General features: G+C 31.3%; 3 protein-coding genes across 4 annotated transcripts; 2 read left to right on the top strand and 1 right to left on the bottom strand.

The window, feature by feature from the left end:
• Window positions 1-6519: 6519 nt before the first annotated feature.
• LOC114399248 lies at window positions 6520-9415 on the bottom strand. Of its 2 annotated transcripts, XM_028361395.1 has the most exons (6): window positions 9152-9415; window positions 8941-9029; window positions 8522-8789; window positions 7197-7257; window positions 6880-6941; window positions 6520-6788 (listed from the first exon to the last, which is right to left on the bottom strand). In XM_028361395.1, exons 3-6 carry the CDS (start codon window positions 8603-8605, stop codon window positions 6714-6716), a joined length of 282 nt encoding a protein of 93 aa, XP_028217196.1. In that variant the 5' UTR covers window positions 8606-8789; window positions 8941-9029; window positions 9152-9415; the 3' UTR covers window positions 6520-6713. The 2 variants fall into 2 exon arrangements, with proteins under 2 accessions (XP_028217196.1, XP_028217197.1); XM_028361396.1 differs by lacking the exon at window positions 8941-9029.
• A 3738-nt stretch (window positions 9416-13153) lies between these two features.
• LOC114400258 (disease resistance protein RGA2-like) lies at window positions 13154-16224 on the top strand. Its single transcript, XM_028362611.1, has one exon. It carries the CDS (start codon window positions 13214-13216, stop codon window positions 15821-15823), a length of 2610 nt encoding a protein of 869 aa, XP_028218412.1. The 5' UTR covers window positions 13154-13213; the 3' UTR covers window positions 15824-16224.
• A 3903-nt stretch (window positions 16225-20127) lies between these two features.
• LOC114400257 (disease resistance protein RGA2-like) lies at window positions 20128-23330 on the top strand. The gene has a single exon (XM_028362610.1). The coding sequence runs from the start codon at window positions 20243-20245 to the stop codon at window positions 22862-22864; it is 2622 nt and encodes an 873-aa protein (XP_028218411.1). The 5' UTR covers window positions 20128-20242; the 3' UTR covers window positions 22865-23330.
• The last annotated feature ends 768 nt before the right edge of the window (window positions 23331-24098 follow it).

Here is a 24098-nt window from a genome sequence, read left to right as displayed (position 1 = left end):
TGTTTTTATGTTGGCAATCTGTTCCTATTTGTTCTTTTTTTTCAATAGTTTTGAGTGGAAAGTCGTGGTCTGCATTAAGCTTGAGTCATGTTGTAAAATCTTATGAGCCTTTTCTCGCTATCAGTGTACGTACGACATCATTGGAAGTTGCTGCTGCAAGCTAGAACATGCACGTCGATGACCACGGTCTCTTTAGACTGTGATTTGAAAAAATGAATCGATTATAATGCTTATTATCCTTTCTTCTATATTTCCCTCATTTTTTTTAATGTCTCTTAAAATTATTTGTTCATATAATTAATTTTTCATCCTTTTGTTTTTCAGCATTCATTACTTTGCATTGGTTCAACAATTCACTCTTTTCACGGGATGATGTTTTATCTAAAAATTAAAGAGGGATAATGATATATGATATTGAATTTGAAATGAGGTATTTTTGCTCTATTCAATGTGTTTGGTTACTGATACAAAATACGTTTCCTTTATATACTGCCTATTGATACAATGTTAGATATCGAAAAACAATTCATTTGGTGCTTCTCTTGATTAAAAATCGATAAAGGTGATATTAAATTTTCTAATATTAGGATTTTTTTTTTGTCTCAAGCAAAGGTCTCTTCTCTATTATAATCTTATTACACGTTGATATGGAAAGACAATCTAAATGGTGTTTCTCTTGATTAAAACTAGATAAAGGAGAACAGGTTGGAGTTTCTAAATTGATGAAACATTATATCCTTGAAATACGATTGTATGTTAATTTATAATTTTTAATGTCTTTTTATTTCATCTTTGTTTCTAACATAGAGGGATTGCCAATTCACTAATTGGTTTACATCTTTTGCTAAAAAAATTGAGTCACATAAGGGTAAACCTTTTTTTTTACTCAAATATTTTTTATAAATCTTGATATCAATTTTGTTATAAATGTATTGATGCATTTTATTTATAATATAATTATATATCTTTTAAAGCTTTGTTATTGAATTTGAAGGGGTGTATTTTTGTCCTATTAGATGTGTTTGGCTACTGATATAAAATGAATCTCTTGCTTGCCTACTAATACTAATACAGTGTTAATTATACAGTGTTTCTTTAGACTTAAATTACCATATAAAATATAACATACGGAAATAAATATTTTTATTCAAATAAGTTGTAAAATTTACTCTAAATTTATAGTGATAAAATTTTTTACTAAATATTTTTGTTCAGTCAAAATTAAAAGTTATTTTATACAATTAATACGAAGATAAATTTAAAATTAACTTACCATATAAATTATATAAAATATAACAAACAAGGATAAATATTTTTTACAAAAACAAATAAAAAATTACATTGAATTTACAAGAATAAATTTTTTACTATTTTTTGTTCAATTAAAGTTAATTTTTATTTTACATAATATATATATATATATATATATATATATATATATATATATATATATATAATTATAGAAAATATCAAATATCAACATAATTACTACATAAATAAAAATAAACATAATCACTATTATTTTTTTCATGCAAAATTAGTGTCTAAAAATTGACTTTTAAGCAAACAATTATTTATTTTTTATTTATTATCTTCTTACTTAAATAAATTGTTCATTATTTTCTTCTATCTAAACAAATTTTTAATTTTATTTTATACATTGATATGCATATATAAACATATTAAAATACAAATTATATATAAAATATAGCACTTATAATTTTTATTTATTTATTAAAACAAGTAGAAAATTTTTATTTAATTCAAAGAGATGCACATGTTGCATTATGTCACATTAATATCTAAGCTATTATGTTATGTTATGTGACATTAATATCTAAGTTATTATGGTAAAATTATATATATATTTTCAGCAAGAATGAAGATAAAATATAGCACATTACATACAATAAAAATCTAAATAAAAATAGTCCTAAAGTCTAAATCTAGTTAGGGATAATAAAAGCAATCCATCGCCATTGTTTAAAATTGAAATGTCCTGGACTAGCACCGAAGTTATTCTGAAAGTGTTTTAGTTTCTTTTTTCTGAAAAACATTTTCTCTGTTCTAAAATATTATTTTTTACTTAAAAATATGTGTGTGTACTTCTGCAGCAATGAACTACTGAGTTATAACTCCTTAAAAGTTAATTTGAAGATTTGGTACTGGCAAAGATGCCAAAGTGAGAGCTTGATTCCATTATATCATTCTTCTGGGCCATCATCGTTATTGTGATCGATGCCTTTTCCGATTAAACCAATGGAAAAGATCCAAAGGTTGTTATTTGTTGGGTGGTTTGCGTGCTAACATCTTAACGAATAAGATCTGCAAGCATATACACAATTTCTGCATAAAGAAAGTCACGAACAAATTGTTGGGTGGTATGATGAGAGCAAGTGTAATGCTTCGTGTGAGAGAAAAATGAATTTTAGGTTGCATTGCCAGGAATAATTGTTGGCGGGAAAGACAAAGAGAAAGGGATTTTGGATTATTTTTCTTTTCAAAAACTAAAATGACATGTTTACCCTTTTATTTACACTGATTTATATAAAGAAATGTGACTTTTTTTTTCAAATAAAAAGGTGTTATCCACAAACAAATACAACACTTATTAGTGGGTCTATGTTTAAAAAAATTATATATAGTGTGTTACCCACAATATACAACACTTATTAGTGGGTCTATGTTAAAAAATTGTGTTACCCACAATAAATACAACAGTTGTTACCTAAAATGAAAAGGATAAGCATGGATTGATGGAGTATATATATTATATGGAGTAGCATGCCACCGCTCATAAAGCGGCAAAATGTTGAAGACGAGAGGCGATGATGGCGGCGTCCTTTCTCCTACTCTTTCTCCCAATGTTTTGACTTCAAGACCATTTGTTATTGAAAGTTGAAACAACAATGGAACATTTTTATTTTATCATAATATAATTTGTGTTTCTAAGTAGTTTTTTGTGGGAGAAAAATTTGTTCAAGTAGTTCTTTGATGGTTTCTATCACACTTACTCATCAGTGACAATACAATATTTTATTTTATTAGTAATTTATTTGGGTATTTGTTATATCTACTTTTCTTCTTTCTTTATCCACTTCTTTTTTAAGTAAATAAAAAAGTCTATTTTTTGAAGAATAAATTAAAAAGGAAAGTTAATAAACAAAGAAGAAGAGGAGTGAACATAACAACTGTCTTTTTGCTGATTTATTTTTACAACTCCCATTAAGTTTTATTTAAGGTTTTCTAATATTCCAAGGCAGGTCCAAAAGGGTGCTTAAACAATCCGAGTCCAAAATGCACATTCAACGTCCAGCAGCTCCGCCGTCTGCTACCTTTTTACAAGTTAAATCTAGTTGTTGTATAGTTATATCATACAAGTATATTATATCATACGCATGTACAATTGCGTATTTGTCCATAGGTTAAATTCGATATGTAATTGTTGGAATAATTGTTGGAGACTCAAATGATAGATATACAAACATGATAACTTATATGCTGTTTTATATCTCAATAAATTTATGAACTTTTGCTTGCATTGTATTATTTGATCTACTTAGCGGAACTAATAACATTGAAAATTATGTAAGATTATATATAAAATATCTTTATTTAGCTCTCTCTTTAACCCTATAATTATTTTGGGTTAGCATCAATTATGTATCACATGGAATTAATTTTTAATCTAATGAATTAAAAAATATTATATAACAATTAATTTTCAGTATAATAGACTCACATTCATGATTATGGTTTCACAGGGACCTGAAATTCCAATTGTACGAAACACAAAGATTCAAGCACAAAACATATGTGCGCAGTCATCACATATCACATTTCTATCAAACCAAGCAATCAACCCAATGATATAAATAATAAGTTAAACAATGTTCCAATTTAACTTTTTTCCACCAAACTAGTTTTTACCCAATCAAATGAGGATCTTAAAGTTATAGCACCATGGTAATAGCTCATGTAGCCAATTAAAAATTTAAAAACTCATTTCCCCAAGTACCATGGTAATAATTTGTTATTATATCTTGTTAAGAGAATACTTTGTTTTGTAAAATAATCAGAACATAGTTTTTGAAAGGAAAGAAAAAATTATTTCTCACCATTGTTCTAATCTATATCTATATTAAATCCGTCCAAACTAATGTCACTTGTCATTGTATGGTGCACTACAGGTTCATTATATTTTCTCCTTTTTCACCTTTTTATTTTTATTTTCACTCTCTCTTTGCTGTGCAAAATACATGTTACTTATCTAGTTTTGTTTTAAACCCGGAGCCAGAAGTATACTGATTTTAGAACCAACGAATATGTTTTGTCATCATTCATTAAGAGAGAAGACTCATGTTATACTAGTTGGTCAAAATACAAGACTGGCTCCTCATGCGAGGACCATTTCCAAAACGGTAAATATGGAAAAAATAAGAGACTCAGAACTCAGCCTATTATTCCCGCATCACATGATAAAATATAAAAGCTTCAAGACTGTTATTATCTGACATCAGTGAGAAGAAGTTAAATGCATGACTTAGTGTTAAAATCAAATAACATAAGAACACTTAATTTCTAAGAACAAAACGGTGCAACCAACGTGTTAAGGCAGTGATAAATACTTAGTGTTGAAGACAAAAATAAGAGCTTGATTTATTTATTTATTTATACCAAAATCTCCTCCACCAAATAATTTTAAAAGCAAATGAATCATTTTTCCACCATGATTCTATCTATTTTTAATATAATTGACCATTGTATGTTTTACGAAGTATATAATTAGAAAAAATAATTGAAAAATCAAGGTCTGAATTGTGTTTTTTTTAAATTATTATATGAAATTTCACATGATAAATATTTTAACCAAGTATACATTCAATATATTAATAATTTTTTTACTTCACTTTTCATCAAAATTAGAAGTGATTAATTTGATGATTATTAAATAAATGTATAACGAAATTGTGTTTTCTGTTATTTTTTTTTCGCAGCCCTATATAAACAATCAAAATATAATTTCGTTGCACAAATATATAATGGTGGTGTATTTCCATGAAAATGATATTTTTGAAGAAGAAAATTTAAAAGTACTTGGAAGGTCAATAGCAACGGATTTGTGTTTTCATTGTTTCTTTTTTTTAAGACCATAGTATGTTTGACTCTTCTTCTTCCTCTCCACACATCACATCCTCAACCATAACTAACTATCATCAAACACCACCAAGAAGGGTTGGGGTGGCACTGAGAAGGAGGGGTCACAGCACAGGGAAGATGGAGGGAGAACTGAGAGGGATAAAATGATTTTTCTCAGGTGTAGAGGCCAACAACAAATGGGAAAGGCCCAATCAACTCCTAGGGTTGAAGGGAGAACTTAGCCCATGTATTTCCATTAAAGTTATTTCTTTTTACATTTTTTTAATCTTTTTTTCTTTTCTTTTCTAATGTTTTTTGTATTTTTTAGCAAAAGTATCCTTATTAGGAGCTAATTTCCAGAAGGCATTTTTTGAAAATCGTTAGAAGTCTCAAATTAGTTTTGGAAAACATTTTTATGGATATCTAGATGTCTCAACAAATTCTTTATGGAATTCATTTAATTCTTAATAAAAAAAAGCGTATTCATATCGGTTGATTAATCAACATGCATCGAACAAAATTACATCAATTAAAAAACATATGAAGTTTAGACAAAAAACCGGGGGTTTGTTGTAAAACCCATTCCAGACTTGATTAATCACTCTTTGTTCAAAATGAATATGATTTTGTAATTTTCTAATTGTTACAAAGTCATATAAATTGAATTAATTAGATTCAATTCTTCTTGTTAAATCTCATAATAGTCATTCACCCGAGATGGATCTGCTTCTGTTTCGACATTCCTTAAGTGGGCTTGGGGCCTTTTTTTTCAGCTATTCAATGGCCCCTTCCAGTAATTCTTCTGAGTTTTGAATAGTTCTCAAGATTGTTTGTTTTTTATTATCTAATAAATCACTAAATGAAAATAGACTCTTTTCATTCATTTCAAGATGTCTAGATGTCTTCCCGAACCAAACACTAATCTTCACATCATTTGCCTCTCACACTCAATGGGAAATTTACTCATTTTTTATGTAATATAATTATTACTTATTAGTATATAGTTCTCTTCTCCAAATGGATTGTTTGAACTAAAGAACAATACTTTCTAAAGAAAATATTTTTAAGAAAAAAATATTTACTTAAAAAATAGAAAGTTATCTTTTTATTACAAAAAAAAAACAGTTTAAACAAGAAAAAAAAAACAAAAATATCTAATTTTACTAATTTTTTTTTTTAAATAAGCTTGAACAAACCAGCTCAAACTGCAAAGTCATCAAACTATCATCATAACCACTTAGAAATGCTAATAAAAGTGTCCCATACAAATAATTGTGTTTGCATCCAAAAAGTTAGATGGAGAAAATTATGACACAGAACATGCTTGCTTTTGCGAGTACAAAAGATACTTGCACGATCAGTTGTTAATGATATGGCATAAACATACACAATGAAATCGTCATTGTTTCATTCAGTTTAAATTTTGACTGATTATTAGGTTTATGTTTACACACTCCCAAGTCTATATAACTGGCCAAAATCGTTCAAATTCTAAACAAGCACCAAACTCTTCTAAGGATATATTTTTGGAAACTTACTCACAATCACATACAACAGTTGGTTGATGGCCACTGTCAACTAGAAACCCTAGGTTGCTTGCATCCATGATCAGGCAAAAGGTTATCAGATGCAGCTCTTTTTGGTTTCAACTGAAAAAATACAAAAGGTTATGGGCATCAAGCATGTGCAAACCTAACTGCACCAAAACACATGTGTGTTTAACCATCAAGAGTCACTAACCTTCTCCTCAGCATGTTGATAAATGTGTCTCACGAGGATATTTTTGGCTTCTGTACTTATCACTGTTTGAACAATTTTCAAGCAAAACTTTCAATTACAAAACACCAGTCAGTCTACCCTAACAAGACTTGAGCTAGACAGAAAATCAGTTTAAGTAACAGGTTTAATGCATGTAGTTTGGATTTTCCTCCAAAAACATGATGAAGGTAATAATCCAAAGGAAAAATACATTTTTCCAAAAAATGATCAGTCAAGTAAATACGGGACAAAGCATGGCTAATTTGCTGGAGGAATCATAAGAAAGTTCGTCGTGTTACCTTGATCAGGTGCTGGAAGGGTCCTGCTGTGCGTAGGATGGTAAGTGGGTAGCGTCATTCTCTGTATGAAATTAGAGAAATTTCATCTTCATAACGCTTATAAAATTATATATCATTAGGTGACCCATGATGCACTTTAGAACAAGAATAGAAGTTGCATAAAAAGAAGTTGGCCTTAAATATGTTGGTTTATCCCAGACTTGATTAGAAAAAGGTAAGGAATAAATGTGACTCATTCAGTGTGTTAACCTCCAAGATCAAAGCTGACTCATGCTTGAGCTTCCTTCTTATCAAATGCAATGGATTAGAGAAGCATATCACATATCACATATTGTTAAACATAAAACAAGAATTTGTATGCACGGTGTAAGCAAAGGTACCAAATGAATCCAATGATCTCCTTCATTTTTTCAATTTTCAACCGCTAAATTTCATGGGTAATATGTATGTGCTTGTAAGTTTGTAGATTAGCAATTAGCAAATCTATGGAAAAGACAAGAACGACTAAATTTGTGTCAAGGTAACACGGAGACTGATTAGAAATAAAAGTAGAACAATTATGTCACTGAAGAATTAATTGTTGCTACAATATTGAACAGCAAAGTCAAGTTTTGCAGTACAATTTTCAGAGTCACAAATTAAAAGAGACAGAAAGGAAAAAGAAAACCACCCCATGCTGGAAAAGTTTCAAACTTTAAAATCCTTTACGGAAACTTTTGCAGAACCGCACAAAATAAAGAGGAAAAATAAAAAAAGAATAACAGTAAAGTTATTGAGATTAAATGGATATGTTCCCACATACATGCTACATATAACACCAATGGTGAAGAATTCAATCTCGGGCACAACAAATAGCACAATGCTGTTACTCTATTATGAATTATGATCATTCTAAGTAGTAGCAATAACATTTAGAATGTCAACAAATACTCTACCTTTTGACAACAAGAAGCAAACTTAAAATTCTGAAGATTGCAAATACAGGTTTTCTATTCTACACTTCTCTAGTCTAACTCTACCACTTACCATCTTAAAAAATGAAGAAATATTCTCAGATTTGAATGGTGGAATTCAAATATGCAAGTGTGTCAACAAGAAGAAGGTTGTTAACAACCAAATTTTGTCCTCAAGGGGGTTGGGAAATAAGGCAAATATCCCTTCCTTCACTGATATTTCAACGGGGGATCGATGCAAATAGAAAGCATTAAACCAAAAACTCAGCATCGCACAATCAGACTTTCAACAATTGAGAAAGCATACATTTGCATACTTGGAATGAGTAATTATTACTAGGATTATCAATTTCATATACAACAACAACTTACAGAAGAACTAGAAGGATCGGAAGGTCGAAGCTGACTGAAGTTGTGAGGATCAAAGGATGGCCAATTACCAAGCAGAGAATCCATAGAGTGCTGGCTGTTGCTCCAAATTCCAGAGAGAGAGAAATTAAGGCGTGAAAAAAGAGGAAAAGGATGAGGAATTTTCACTTCACATATGTGCACTCATTACATAGGACACCACACCACACCACTTGTCCAAACTAACTCCAAACCCCATTCTTCGTTCCCACTTGCATTTGTGGCTCATAAACTGCAATTCATGGAAAAGGGACAAGTGAATAATACCCTTTTGAAAAACAATGAGAAAATTCCCTAAAACTATCTTTCCAATGTATGAAAATTCACTAAAAATTGGAACTTTAATTATCAAATTAATACAGAATACAGATTATTAGGCTCACCATGAACTCATCAAAATGAAAACACACATACAAGAACACTGAAACCAACAAATTGAAGATCCACTGTTGGTTGAATAAACCACCTGATACTGGTAGGAGAAACCAAATTGGAAAACAGCAATAGGGGCATATGTGGAAGCGTGAGAAATAATCAGAATCCAAACACAGTAAAAAAGTTGGCTGCAAAAAAATGGTGAGTGCGAGACATTACCTCGTGAAATTCTCAGCAGAGGAAATTTGAGATGTCTCGGGAACGTGCTCAACTCAAGTAATGATAGTGAAATGAAAGGAAAAGGTGGGGGCAAAATGAAAAGCTGAAAATTCCAGCCACCCTTACAACTTTTTTTTGTTGGGAAGAAGATATCTTGTAGTCGAAAATGAAATTAACTCATGATTATTATTCACTCCAAATTGCAAACTTATACCACCAAACCTATGGACTATAATATCCTCTACAGTAATGCCAACATTGTCCCAAACAATTTATCTGTGTGTGGGTTTTTTGGAGCCTATATAGTAATTCATGGGAGCAGAATATAGTGGGAAAAAAATGACACTGCAGTTTCATAGTATTACCATTGCCACACCAAAAATATTGTCTTACCACTGATTTTTCTTTTTTAATTTTACTTTATAACAGAAGTATTACGTTAATTATTAATAAAATTTAAGGAAAGGTCAGGATATTCTGCTGTAGTAATGTCACTGCAGAGGATCATTCCTAGTAATTCATGTATATCAAACATTGAAATTATCTAACTTACCTCAAGTAAAAAGGATAAATAATCTTATAACATCTCATTGGCGCAATGATATTTACAACAATCAAATGAAGTTGTTTAATTCTATTTTTACTTTAACATCTCTTATATTTTTTTTAACAACGTAACAACTCTCATATATTTACTTTATCTTTCATCGTGTTGAATTTCATTTTATTTCTAACTTTCTATTCTTTTTCATCACATTTGTCATTTTCTTTTTTTTCTTTTCTTTTATATAATTATATCTCTCTAAACCCAAAATAGAGTCTACCTTTGTCCAAAAGTTCGAATCTCTCCTTTTTCTTTAAGGAATATACTTTGAATAGTATACTTTCACTGTTGACTTATTTTTAGATTTAGGTAATGAGTTTAAAAGTTATGGCTAAAAATTTTCAATAGAAAAAAATAAAATAAAACTGATGGCCATCTATGTTCTTCAAACACCGCATGCAATTGATAACAAATAAAGCTCTTGCAAAGCTGTGGCTTATTTCCGCAATATGTTTGATGGATTGGGTTTCACACAAGGGTCACCAATCACCATCATGTTCGGTAAATTTGTGAACTAATAAATGAATACTTGTAAAACGTTAACAAACTCTGATCAATTCAAGCTACAACTATATTATTGGGCACCAAGATTTATTTGAGTTACTTTTTCTATAGTTATTCAAATTTTCTTTTCCAAGAATTGACTGTGCTTTATTTAATTAGTTTGAACCTGAAATTTTTATACTTCCTTCCTTGTTACTTATGTTCACCCCCAATTTAACGAAGTTGCTTAAATAACTCAATAAAATGTCTAAATTAAGTTAATAAAAATCAAACAAACTATTATCGGCCCAACTTTGCCAACTGATTTTGCCCATCTTAACACAGTAAGCCCAACTCACAAAGAAAAAAAAAATGTCACGATCGACTATCCTAATTTTTAAGTTTATCTAAATATTATTTTAAAACACTGAGACTCGTGAATTTATTTGTCATAAAAATTATTTAATCTAAGAGTATACTAATAAGAGATGCTTAGAATTTATTTGTCTAAAAAATTGAGACTCATGAACGCATGCATTTTTTGAGTAAATATTTTTCTACGCCATTTAGAAACTCATAAACACAGACAAATAATTGGAATATTTAAAATAAATACTTATGATTCTCGGTTATCAAACACGCCTTCATTGAAGAACCAGAAGAGCTGGAGGAAGAAGAGGAATAGAATGATTTGTTGACACATATAAGCATTTTTGTCCTTCACTCTGTTCCCTTGTCCATCAAGTTAATGCATGCGTGTGTTTTATTTTTCACTGCCTATTTTATGTTGTGCTTATTATTTTGTTGTTGTCTTTTACTCGCATATATTTACTGTGATCTCCACTGCCTGTTATTTTTATACCGTTATTTTGCTGATGAAGAACTGCCATATATTTTTTGTTGTTTTAGCATTTTATAAGATAATTCTGTTAACATTATATTTGGTGTTGTTGGTTCATAATATCATTGTTATTATATTGGTTGGTTAGGACTAAAGTGTTATTTCGTGGTTCATAATGTTGGTTCTTTGCCCATACAGCAAAAATAGTGGTTAATAAAATAAAAGACAAAATAATTTGGTAACTAACTAGCTAACCCTGTAATCACCGAGGCACTTGGGATATTAGACACTGCCATCTTGGTAAATTATAATGCAAAAGACATCCACAAACAATTAATATCCATTTTGGTAATTTTATTTCAAAATTAATTTTGATAGTTACTTTTCAAATATCATTAAATGTGAATTTTTTTTTTAATATATATGTATCAAAATAAAAATCACATTATTCTAAAATTACATTTAATTGGAATTAATTCTATAGAATAATCAAGTTGATCTCAGAATCAATTATAAAAATATTGATCCAATAACAAATTTGTTTGTTTGTTTCTCTCTGTGTGTATTTTCTTGTTGTTCTTGATGATTCTCTTATGGTATGTTTGGATGAAGTATTCAAAATAGTAAAAATAATTTTTAAAGGATTTAAAATTTTTAAGTCTAAATTTTTATATTTAGATATATCATGCTAATTGAAATTTGAAATTTAATCAACTAAAATTTTGAAATTCTAAATTCTGCCTATAGAGAGAGAATTCTAAATTCTATCTAAAGTGTAAAAATGATTTCTGTTAACATCTAGATAGAAATTTAATTAAAAAATATAATAAATTAAATTAAGAAAAGAGAATTATGAAACCATCAGTGAATAATCCAGAGATTTATAAAATAATATTTTGGACATGAAAATATGTTTAGAATATATGTGAGGTATTTTGTGGAATTTTGTTGGTCTATTTATAAATTTGCGTACGTACTAATGGATAATTGACTGAGTTCAATTAAAAACACTAACTAATTTAGGCCCAAAAACAGTAAGAAAATTGAAGCAACAAGGGTGACATGTTAGTTGTTAAACAGAAATGAAAAAATCATAAAAGATGAAGTAATAAAAGTACTGTTGTCTTAAAATGAGTATAAAATTAATTCGTTTAATTGCAGCAATGTATAGTATATATCAAATTTGCAGCACATTTGAGTGGTAGTGGAAACTTCATGGCCAATTTCACGAGTCTGTAACTATGTTGATGGGAGTTTTTTGCCGGATACTTCTCATATGTATTGCGGCCATATGGCCTCATGGATAATGGCAGTTTTTCAACCTATCATAACGTAGGTGATGCTTTCAAGGCGGAACTTTCACGCAAACTGTAAATAGTAAGTTTTGAAAGCTAATTACCATAAGCTAAAATATGATTTATCTATACCATAAATAAGTTAACAAATTTTATTTTGAGTACTTAATGAAAAAATTTTATTCTAAATTCCCAATAAAATATTTTTTTTTATTTTTTTTTCTTATATTTGATTTTAAATGAACAAAATTTACTAAAAACTCAAATTAAAATTTATGAAATTTATCAGCAACTAAAACAAAATATTAAAAATTTAACGATAAATTTTTTACTTTATCATAGATTTAATCTAATTCTTTTATTGAAGATCTAAAATAAAACTAATTTATGAAAATCTAAAACATATTTTTCTCTTGATTAAATTGATAAGTTCATATGATAAATTTGTTCTAGACATTAAGAGTTTAAGAATTTTTGTAAACTAAAAAAGAGTTTAAGAATGATTGTTTATAGGATATTGCGTATTAGAAATACAAATGAATCAAATATATATGTCGTGAAATGAAATTAATAGAAAATTTTCAAATTAAGAATCATGTTTAATTCAAAATTCACCCTTTTATTTTTGTATGCAAATATATATTATTTATATATTTATTTTTGATTGTCAAGTACCCCCACCCACGTGTTTTGTTTGTCAATTACATGAGCTGTAAATGAAATTATTGCTCCTGGGGACCACCTTAACCATTGGCCACAAAGACTAGAGTTGACGAGTGAAGACTTGTATTTTTACTTACTTCCGATCTCTGGTGTTGGAATTGCTGATAACACAAACCATGGCTGAATCATTTATCTTCAGCATCGCTGAGTCTCTCATAACAAAGCTTGCTTCTCATGCTTTCCAAGAAGCTTCTCGGGTGGTGGGTTTGTACGACCATCTCCGAGACCTTAAAAAGACTCTCTCATTAGTTAAGGCAGTGCTGTTAGATGCTGAGCAAAAGCAGGAGCATAACCATGTGCTTCGGGAATGGCTGAGGCAGCTCAAAAGTGTCTTCTATGATGCCCAAGATGTGCTCGATGAATTTGAGTGCCAAACACTGCGAAAGCAAGTGCTCAAAGATCATGGTACCATCAAAGACCAGGTAAGCCACTTCTTCTCAAGTTCTAATCCACTTGTTTTTCGTTCCAAGATGGCTCAACAAATCAAAGATGTCAGCAAGCGGCTAGACAAGGTTGCAGCTGATGGGCAGAAGTTTGGTCTCCGAATAATTGATGTTGACACACGAGTTGTTCATAAGAGAGACACGAGTCGCATGACACACTCCGGTGGCGTGAGTGACTCAGATGTGATAGGAAGGGAACATGATAAAGAAAAGATCATAGAGCTTTTGATGCAGCAGAATCCCAATGATGATGATAAAAGTCTCTCTGTTATCCCCATTGTGGGGATTGGAGGCTTGGGAAAAACTACAGTCGCAAAGTTTGTGTTTAATGATAAGAGGATAGACGGGTGTTTCCCATTAAAGATGTGGGTGTGTGTTTCTGATGACTTTGACATTAACCAACTCATCATCAAAATCATCAATTCTGCAAATGTTGATGATGCTCCTCTTCGCCAACAAAATTTAGACATGGTCGATCTGGAGCAATTACAAAATCAATTGAGAAGCAGACTTGCCGGTAAAAAATTCTTACTTGTCCTGGATGACGTATGGAATGATGACCGTGTTAAATGGATTGAGCTGAGGAATTTAATAAAGGTAGGGGTTGCTCCAGGAAGTAAAATTCTAGTGACTACACGTATTGATTCCATTGCTTCCATGATGGGGACTGTTGCCTCTTACAAGTTACAACGCCTTTCTCCGGAGAATTCATGGTCTCTTTTTGTCAAATGGGCATTTAAAAACGAAGGCGAAGAGGAAAAACATCCTCATTTGGTAAATATCGGAGAAGGAATTGTGAACAAATGCAAAGGGGTTCCATTGGCTGTGAGAACATTGGGGAGTTTACTATTTTCAAAGTTTGAGGCAAATGAGTGGGAATATGTGAGAGACAATGAAATTTGGAATTTGCCACAAAATAAAGATGACATTTTACCTGCACTTAAATTAAGTTATGATTTCTTGCCCTCCTATTTGAGGCAATGTTTTGCATTGTTTTCACTTTACCCAAAGGATTATGAATTTCATAGTGTTGAGGTAGCTAGGCTTTGGGAGGCACTTGGTGTCCTTGCACCACCAAGAAAGAATGAGACACCGAAAGATGTTGTCATACAGTATCTGGATGAATTACTGTCAAGATCTTTCCTTCAAGATTTTGTCAATTTGGGCACTATTTATCAATTTAAAATTCATGATTTGGTGCATGATCTTGCTCTGTTTGTTGCAAAAGATGATTGTCTACTTGTAAATTCCCACGTTCAAAATATTCCTGAGAATATTCGGCATCTGTCTTTTGCGGAATTCAGTTCTCTTGGAAATTCATTCACCTCAAAATCGGTAGCCGTGAGATCTATAATGATTCCAAATGGTGCAGAAGGAGCCAACGTTGAAGCTTTGCTAAATACCTGTGTGTCAAAGTTCAAATTATTGCGAGTTTTGGATTTAAGAGATTCGACATGCAAGACTTTGTCACGTTCTATTGGTAAGTTGAAACACTTGAGATCTTTCAGCATTCAGAATAATCCCAACATCAAGAGACTCCCCAATTCTATTTGCAAGCTCCAAAATTTGCAATTCTTGAGTGTTCTGAGATGCAAGGAGCTGGAAGCATTGCCCAAAGGATTCAGAAAATTGATTTGTCTTCGGCATTTGGGGATAACTACAAAGCAACCTGTTTTGCCTTACACTGAGATTACCAATTTGATCTCCCTTGAACTTCTGTCTATTCAATCATGCCATAATATGGAGTCTATCTTTGGAGGGGTGAAGTTCCCTGCTCTTAAAGCATTGAATGTTGCTGCCTGTCATAGTCTGAAGTCTTTGCCACTGGATGTTATAAATTTTCCTGAATTAGAAACTCTGACTGTTAAAGATTGTGTTAATCTGGACTTAGATCTGTGGAAGGAACACCATGAAGAACAAAACCCCAAGTTAAGGTTAAAATATGTTGCATTCTGGGGCTTACCACAGCTGGTGGCCTTACCTCAATGGCTTCAAGAAACTGCCAACTCCTTACGGACCTTGATTATTTCAGACTGCGACAATCTTGAAATGCTTCCGGAGTGGCTGTCAACTATGACTAATCTGAAAGTACTTCTTATATATGGTTGTCCAAAGCTTATATCTCTCCCGGATAACATCCATCACCTGACCGCACTTGAACGTTTGCATATCTATGGTTGCCATCAATTATGCGAAAAATGCGAGCCCCATGTCGGTGAGTTTTGGTCCAAAATATCACATATCAAACACGTCTTCATTGAAAGACGAATAAGGATTTGTTGACACATATAAGCTTTGAAGCTCCTTTGGCAACCCCTGGACGTGGATCAGGAATGGTCAAACGTGAAAAAAGAGGAGACCATGATGTTTGATTTATTCTGTTGGACGTGATTCACGTATTGAAAAGGTACTCTGGAGCTGCTTCCGCGTCATGGGAGAATCAATTCTCAGATTTCAATGTTGGTCAAACGTGCTGGATTTTTCGTTTTTGTCCTTCACTTTTTTACATTGTCCATCAAGTTAATGCATGCGTGTGTCTATATTTAGTGTGATTTCCACTGCCTGTTATTTTGCAGCAGAACGGCTAAATTTGGTGTTGTTGTAGCATTTTATAAGGTTATTCTGTTAACATTTTATTGGGTGTTGTTGGTTCATAATATCAGTGTTATTATGTTGCATGGTTAGGACTAAAGTGTTATTTCGTGGTTCATAATGTTGGTTCCTTGCCCGTACAGCAAAGATAGTGGTTAATAAAATAAAAGCAAAATAATTTGATAACTAACTAGCTAACCCTGTAATCACCAAGGCACTTGGGATATTACACACTGTCATTTTGGTAAATTATAATGCAAAAGACACCAGCAAATAATTAATGTCCATTTTGATAATTTTACGTTCAAAATTAATTTTGATAGTTACTTTTCAAATATCATTAATTAAATTGTAAAAATCAATTTTTTAATATATGTATCTAAACAAAAATCATATTATTCTAAAATTACTTTTAGTTAGAATCAATCCTATAGAATTACATTGATCTTAGAATCAATTTTTTGTTGTTTTAGCATTTTATAAGGTTATTCTGTTAAAATTATATTTGTTGCTGTTGGTTCATAGTATCATTGTTATTATATTGGTTGGTTAGGACTAAAGTGTTATTTCGTGGTTCATACTCATAATGTTGGTTCTTTGCTCGTACAGCAAAAATAGTGGTTAATAAAATAAACACAAAATAATTTGGTAACTAACTAGCTAACCCTGTAATCACCCAGTCACTTGGGATATTACACACTGCCATTTTGGTAAATTATAATGTAAAAGACATCCACAAATAATTAATATCCATTTTGGTAATTTAACGTTCAAACTTAATTTTGATTGTTACTTTTCAAATATCATTAAATGTGAAAATTAATTTTTTTAATATATATGTATCAAAACAAAAATCACATTATTCTGAAATTACATTTAATTGGAATCAATTCTATAGAATAATGACGTTGATCTCAGAATCAATTATAAAAATACTGATCCAATAACAAACTTATTTGTTTGTTAATTTCTCTTTGTGTGTTTTTCTTGATGATTCTCTTAATATGTTTCAAATTCTTCGTAAGCATACCATTTCACATCAAATTGTGCTAATTGAATGTTTGTTTGATGCATGCCTCTTCGATTATATTCTTTTTATCTTCCACTTTTTTTCTAACGAAAACTGAAAATAAATTTGAGATTAAAATTATAATTTTATCTTAAATGGTATAGTAATAAGAGATGCTAATAAGCACTGAGACCCGTGAATTTATTTGTCATAAAAATTATTTAATCTAATAGTATACCTATAAGAGATGCTTAGAATTTATTTGTCTAAAAAATTGAGACTCGTGAACGCATGCATTTTTTGAGTAAATATTTTTCTACGCCATTTAGAAACTAATAAACACAGACAAATAATTGGAAAATTTAAAATAAATACTTATGATTCTCGGTTAATAATGTCTCTTTTTTTTCTATTGTTTTAGAGAGGTGTTTTATGAATAAAATTAAATAAACAAATATAATTTTGAACATCCGTCACTTTAGTTCTCCTATCTTAAAATAAAATGATTTAGTTCACATGATTCTCGGTTAATAATGCCTCCCATCATAATACTTTCACTGTCAATGTATTTCGTCTTCTTAGTGAGGATTTCTTTCATGAATTTGATGTAGACTGGCATCTGCAATAAGGCTTCCCCAAATGGCATGGTTTTTTTCAGATAACATACATCACCTCACCACACTTCAATATTTGTACATCGGTGGTTGCCCTGAATTATGCAAAAAATGCCAGCCCCGTCTCGGAGAGCTTTGGTCCAAAATATCACATATCAAACACGTCTTCATTGAAGAACCAGAAGAGCTGGAGGAAGAAGAAGAGGAATAGAATGATTTGTTGACACATATAAGCGTTTTTGTCCTTCACTCTGTTCCCTTGTCCATCAAGTTAATGCATGCGTGTGTTTTATTTTTCACTGCCTATTTTATGTTGTGCTTATTATTTTGTTGTTGTCTTTTACTCGCATATATTTACTGTGATCTCCACTACCTGTTATTTTTATACCGTTATTTTGCTGATGAAGAACTGCTATGTATTTTTTGTTGTTTTAGCATTTTATAAGGTAATTCTGTTAACATTATATTTGGTGTTGTTGGTTCATAATATCATTGTTATTATATTGGTTGGTTAGGACTAACGTGTTATTTCGTGGTTCATAATACGTTGGTTCTTTGCCCGTACAGCAAAAACAGTGGTTAATAAAATGAAGACAAAATAATTTGGTAACTAACTAGCTAACCCTGTAATCACCGAGGCACTTGGGATATTAGACACTGCCATTTTGGTAAATTATAATGCAAAAGACATCCACAAACAATTAATATCCATTTTGGTAATTTTATTTCAAAATTAATTTTGATAGTTACTTTTCAAATATCATTAACTGTGAATTTCTTTTAATATATATGTATCAAAATAAAAATCACATTATTCTAAAATTACATTTAATTGGAATCAATTTTATAGAATAATCAAGTTGATCTCAGAATCAATTATAAAAATACTAATCCAATAACAAACTTGTTTGTTTGTTTCTCTGAGTGTGTGTTTTCTTGTTGTTCTTGATGATTCTCTTATGGTATATTTGGATGAAGTATTTAAAATAGGAAAAATAATTTTTAGAGGATTTAAAATTTCTAAGTCTAAAATTTTTTATTTGGATATCATGCTAATTGGAATTTGAAATTTAATTAACTAAAATTTTGGAATTCTAAATTCTGGCTATAGAGAGGGAATTCTAAATTCTATCTAAAGTGTAAAAATAATTTCTGTTAACATCTAGATAGAAATTTAATTAAAAAATATAATAAATTTAATTAAAAAAAGAGAATTATGAAACAATCAGTGAATAATCCAGAGATTTATAAACTAATATTTTGGACATGAAAATATGTTTAGAATATATTTGAGGTATTTTGTGGAATTTTGTTGGTCTATTTAGAAATTTGCGTACATACTAATGGATCCATTGACATAGTTCAATTAAAAACACTAACTAATTTAGGCCCAAAAACAGTAAGAAAATTGAAGCAACAAGGGTGACATGTTAGTTGTTAAACAGAAATGAAAAAATCATAAAAGATGAAGTAATAAAAGTACTGTTGTCTTAAAATGAGTATAAAATTAATTCGTTTAATTGCAGCAATGTATAGTATATATCAAATTTGCAGCACATTTGAGTGGTAGTGGAAACTTCATGGCCAATTTCACGAGTCTGTAACTATGTTGATGGGAGTTTTTTGCCGGATACTTCTCATATGTATTGCGGCCATATGGCCTCATGGATAATGGCAGTTTTTCAACCTATCATAACGTAGGTGATGCTTTCAAGGCGGAACTTTTACGCAAACTGTAAATAGTAAGTTTTGAAAGCTAATTACCATAAGCTAAAATATGATTTATCTATAACATAAATAAATTAACAAATTTTATTTTGAGTACTCAATGAAATTTTTTTATTCTAAATTCCTAATAAAATATTTTTTTTATTTTTTTTCTTATATTTGATTTTAAATGAACAAAATTTACTAAAAACTCAAATTAGAATTTATGAAATTTATCAGCAACTAAAACAAAATATTAAGAATTTAAGAATAAATTTTTTACTTTATCATATATTTAATGTAATTCTTTTATTGAAGATCTAAAATAAAACTAATTTATGAAAATCTAAAACATATTTTTCCGTTGATTAAATTGATAAGTTCATATGATGAATTTGTTCTAGACATTAAGAGTTTACGAATTTTTGTAAACTAAAAAAGAGTTTAAGAATGATTGTTTATAGGATATTGCGTATTAGAAATACAAATGAATCAAATATATATGTCGTGAAATGAAATTAATAGAAAATTTTCAAATTAAGAATCATGTTTAATTCAAAATTCACCCTTTTATTTTTGTATGCAAATATATATTAAAATATATTTATTTTTGATTGTCAAGTACCCCTGTTTGTCAATTACATGAGCTGTAAAGGATATTATTGCTCCTGGGGATAACCTTAACCATTGGCCACAAAAACTAGATCGAGCTGTAAAGGAAATTATTGTATTTTTCCTTCCGATCGATCTCTGGTGTTGGAATTGCTGATAACACAAACCATGGCTGAATTATTTATCTTCAGCATCGCTGAGTCTCTCATAACAAAGCTTGCTTCTCATGCTTTCCAAGAAGCTTCTCGGGTGGTGGGTTTGTACGACCATCTCCGAGACCTTAAAAAGACTCTCTCATTAGTCAAGGCAGTGCTGTTAGATGCTGAGCAAAAGCAGGAGCATAACCATGAGCTGCAGGAATGGCTGAGGCAGCTCAAAAGTGTCTTCTATGACGCCGAAGATGTGTTGGATGAATTCGAATGCCAAACACTGCGAAAGCAAGTGCTCAAAGCTCATGGTACCATCAAAGACCAGGTAAGCCACTTCTTCTCAAGTTCTAATCCACTTGTTTTTCGTTCCAAGATGGCTCAACAAATCAAAGATGTCAGCAAGAGGCTAGACAAGGTTGCAGCTGATAGGCATAAGTTTGGTCTCCGAATAATTGATGTTGACACACGAGTTGTTCATAGGAGGGACACGAGTCGCATGACACACTCCCGTGTGAGTGACTCAGATGTGATAGGAAGGGAACATGATAAAGAAAAGATCATAGAGATTTTCATGCAGCAGAATCCCAACGATGACGATAAAAGTCTCTCTGTTATCCCCATTGTGGGGATTGGAGGCTTGGGAAAAACTACACTTGCAAAGTTTGTGTTTAATGATAAGAGGATAGATGAGTGTTTCAAATTGAAGATGTGGGTGTGTGTTTCTGATGACTTTGACATCAACCAACTCATTATCAAAATCATCAATTCTGTGAATGTTAACGATGCTCCTCTTCGCCAACAGAATTTAGACATGGTCGATCTGGAGCAATTACAAAATCAATTGACCAGCAAACTTGCCGGTCAAAAATTCTTACTTGTCTTGGATGACGTATGGAATAATGATCGTGTTAAATGGGTTGAGTTGAGGAATTTATTACAAGAAGGGGTTGCTGCAGGAAGTAAAATTCTAGTTACTACACGTATTGATTCCATTGCTTCCATGATGGGGACTGTTGCCTCTTACAAGTTACAAAACCTTTCTCCTGAGAATTCATTGTCTCTTTTTGTCAAATGGGCATTTAAAAACGAAGGCGAAGAGGAAAAACATCCCCATTTGGTAAATATCGGGAAAGAAATTGTGAAAAAATGCAGAGGGGTTCCATTGGCTGTGAGAACATTGGGGAGTTTACTATTTGCAAAGTTTGAGGCAAATGAGTGGGAATATGTGAGAGACAATGAAATTTGGAATTTGCCACAAAATAAAGATGACATTTTACCTGCACTTAAATTAAGTTATGATTTCTTCCCCTCCTATTTGAGGCAATGTTTTGCATTATTTTCACTTTACCCAAAGGATTATGAATTTCGTAGTGTTGAGGTAGCTAGGCTTTGGGAGGCACTTGGTGTCCTTGCACCACCAAGAAAGAATGAGACACCGGAAGATGTTGTCAAACAGTATCTGGATGAATTACTGTCAAGATCTTTCCTTCAAGATTTTATTGATGGTGGCACTATTTGTCAATTTAAAATTCATGATTTGGTGCATGATCTTGCTCTGTTTGTTGCAAAAGATGAGTGTCTACTTGTAAATTCCCACGTTCAAAATATTCCTGAGAATATTCGGCATCTGTCTTTTGCGGAATTCAGTTCTCTTGGAAATTCATTCACCTCAAAATCGGTAGCCGTGAGATCCATAATGTTTCCAAATGGTGCAGAAGGAGCCAACGTTGAAGCTTTGCTAAATACCTGTGTGTCAAAGTTCAAATTATTGCGAGTTTTGGATTTAAGAGATTCGACATGCAAGACTTTGCCACGTTCCATTGGTAAGTTGAAACACTTGAGATATTTCAGCATTCAGAATAATCCCAACATCAAGAGACTCCCCAATTCTATTTGCAAGCTCCAAAATTTGCAATTCTTTAGTGTGCTGGGATGCAAGGAGCTGGAAGCATTGCCCAAAGGATTCAGAAAATTGATTTGTCTTCGGCATTTGGGGATAAGTACAAAGCAACCTGTTTTGCCTTACAGTGAGATTACCAATTTGATCTCGCTTGCACATCTGTCTATTGGATCAAGCCATAATATGGAGTCTATCTTTGGAGGGGTGAAGTTCCCTGCTCTTAAAACATTGTATGTTGTTGACTGTCATAGTCTGAAGTCTTTGCCACTGGATGTTATAAATTGTCCTGAATTAGAATCTCTGAGTGTTCAAGATTGTGTTAATCTGGACTTAGATCTGTGGAAGGAACACCATGAAGAACAAAGCCCCATGTTGAAGTTAAAATGTGTCGGATTCGCGGGTTTACCACAGCTGGGGGCCTTACCTCAATGGCTTCAAGAAACTGCCAACTCCTTACGGACCTTGATTATTAAATATTGCGACAATCTTGAAATGCTTCCGGAGTGGCTGTCAACTATGACTAATCTGAAATCACTTCTTATATTAGATTGTCCAGAGCTTATATCTCTCCCGGATAACATCCATCACCTCACCGCACTTGAACATTTGCATATCAGAGGTTGCCCTGAATTATGCAAAAAATGCCAGCCCCATGTCGGTGAGTTTTGGTCCAAAATATCACATATCAAAGACGTCTTCATTAAAGAACCAGAAAAGCTGAAGGAAGAAGAAGACGAATAAGAATGATTTGTTGACACATATAAGCGTTGAAGCTCCTTTGGCAACCCCTGGATGTGGATCAGGAATGGTCAAACGTGAAAAAAGAGGAGACCATGATGTTTGATTTATTGTGTTGGACGTGATTCACGTATTGAAAATCGATTTTGGGTGAAGTTATTGGAACTGCTTCTGAGTCATGGGAGTATCAATTCTCAGATTTCAATGTTCGGATTTTTCGTTTTTGTCCTTCACTTTGTTTTTCTCAAAGGAGATAATATGAGAGGTCTAACTCAACCCCCAAAAATCAATTCAAGAGGTGAGGATTGATTGTTCCTCCCTTATAAAGTTTAATGTGATTGTTATTTTTATACTGTTATTTTGCTGCGGCTATATTTGGTGTTGTTGTAGCATTTTATAATGTTATTCTGTTAACATTTTATTTGGTGCTGTTGGTTCATAATAGCAGTGTTTTTATATTGCTTGGTTAGGACTAAAGTGTTATTTCTTGGTTTATAATGTTGGTTCTTTGCCCGTACAGCAAAAACAGTGGTTACTAAAATAAAAACAAAATAATTTGGTAACTACGTAGCTAACCCTGTAATCACCGAGGCAATTGGGATATTACACACTGTCATTTTGGTTAATTATAATGCAAAAGATAGCCACAAACAATTAATATCCATTTTGGTAATTTTACCTTCAAAATTAATTTTGATAATTACTTTTCAAATATCATTAAATTGTGAAAAATAATAGTATTTTTTCCCTTCTCTCCTTTCTCCCGAGCCCTTCTTAAATGGTATAATAAATTGTGAAAAATAATAGTAATTTTATCTTAAATGGTATAATAAATTGTTAATAATTAATTATTTGAATATATTTAGTTTATAATTTATTTTAATTTTGATTATTATATTTTAAGGATTTAATTTTTTTATCCTTCTAATTTTCATTGTGTTTAGTAATATGATCTTTAAATGTACTTGACAACCAATTCTAATTTCATAAGCCCAGCCTATTTTCATCAATATACTTGACAGCCTATTGAAATTTCAGTTTTTATTAGAAAACAATATTAAAAATATCTAAGATATAAATTTTGTCTCATCTAGATAATTCTAGTCCTTTCTACATCACGGTGTAGATCAAATTAAGCTAAAAAAACACATAATTTTTACAGTTACTGGAATTCCTAAATTAAATTGGGGTAATACCTTTTATGTTATTTACAGGGAAGTCTTTTCTAAAAGTTTAA

The sequence above is a fragment of the Glycine soja genome, chromosome 19, assembly GCF_004193775.1.
Source record: "Glycine soja cultivar W05 chromosome 19, ASM419377v2, whole genome shotgun sequence".
Lineage (NCBI taxonomy): Eukaryota > Viridiplantae > Streptophyta > Magnoliopsida > Fabales > Fabaceae > Glycine > Glycine soja.
This window is presented reverse-complemented; position numbering and strand designations above follow the sequence as displayed.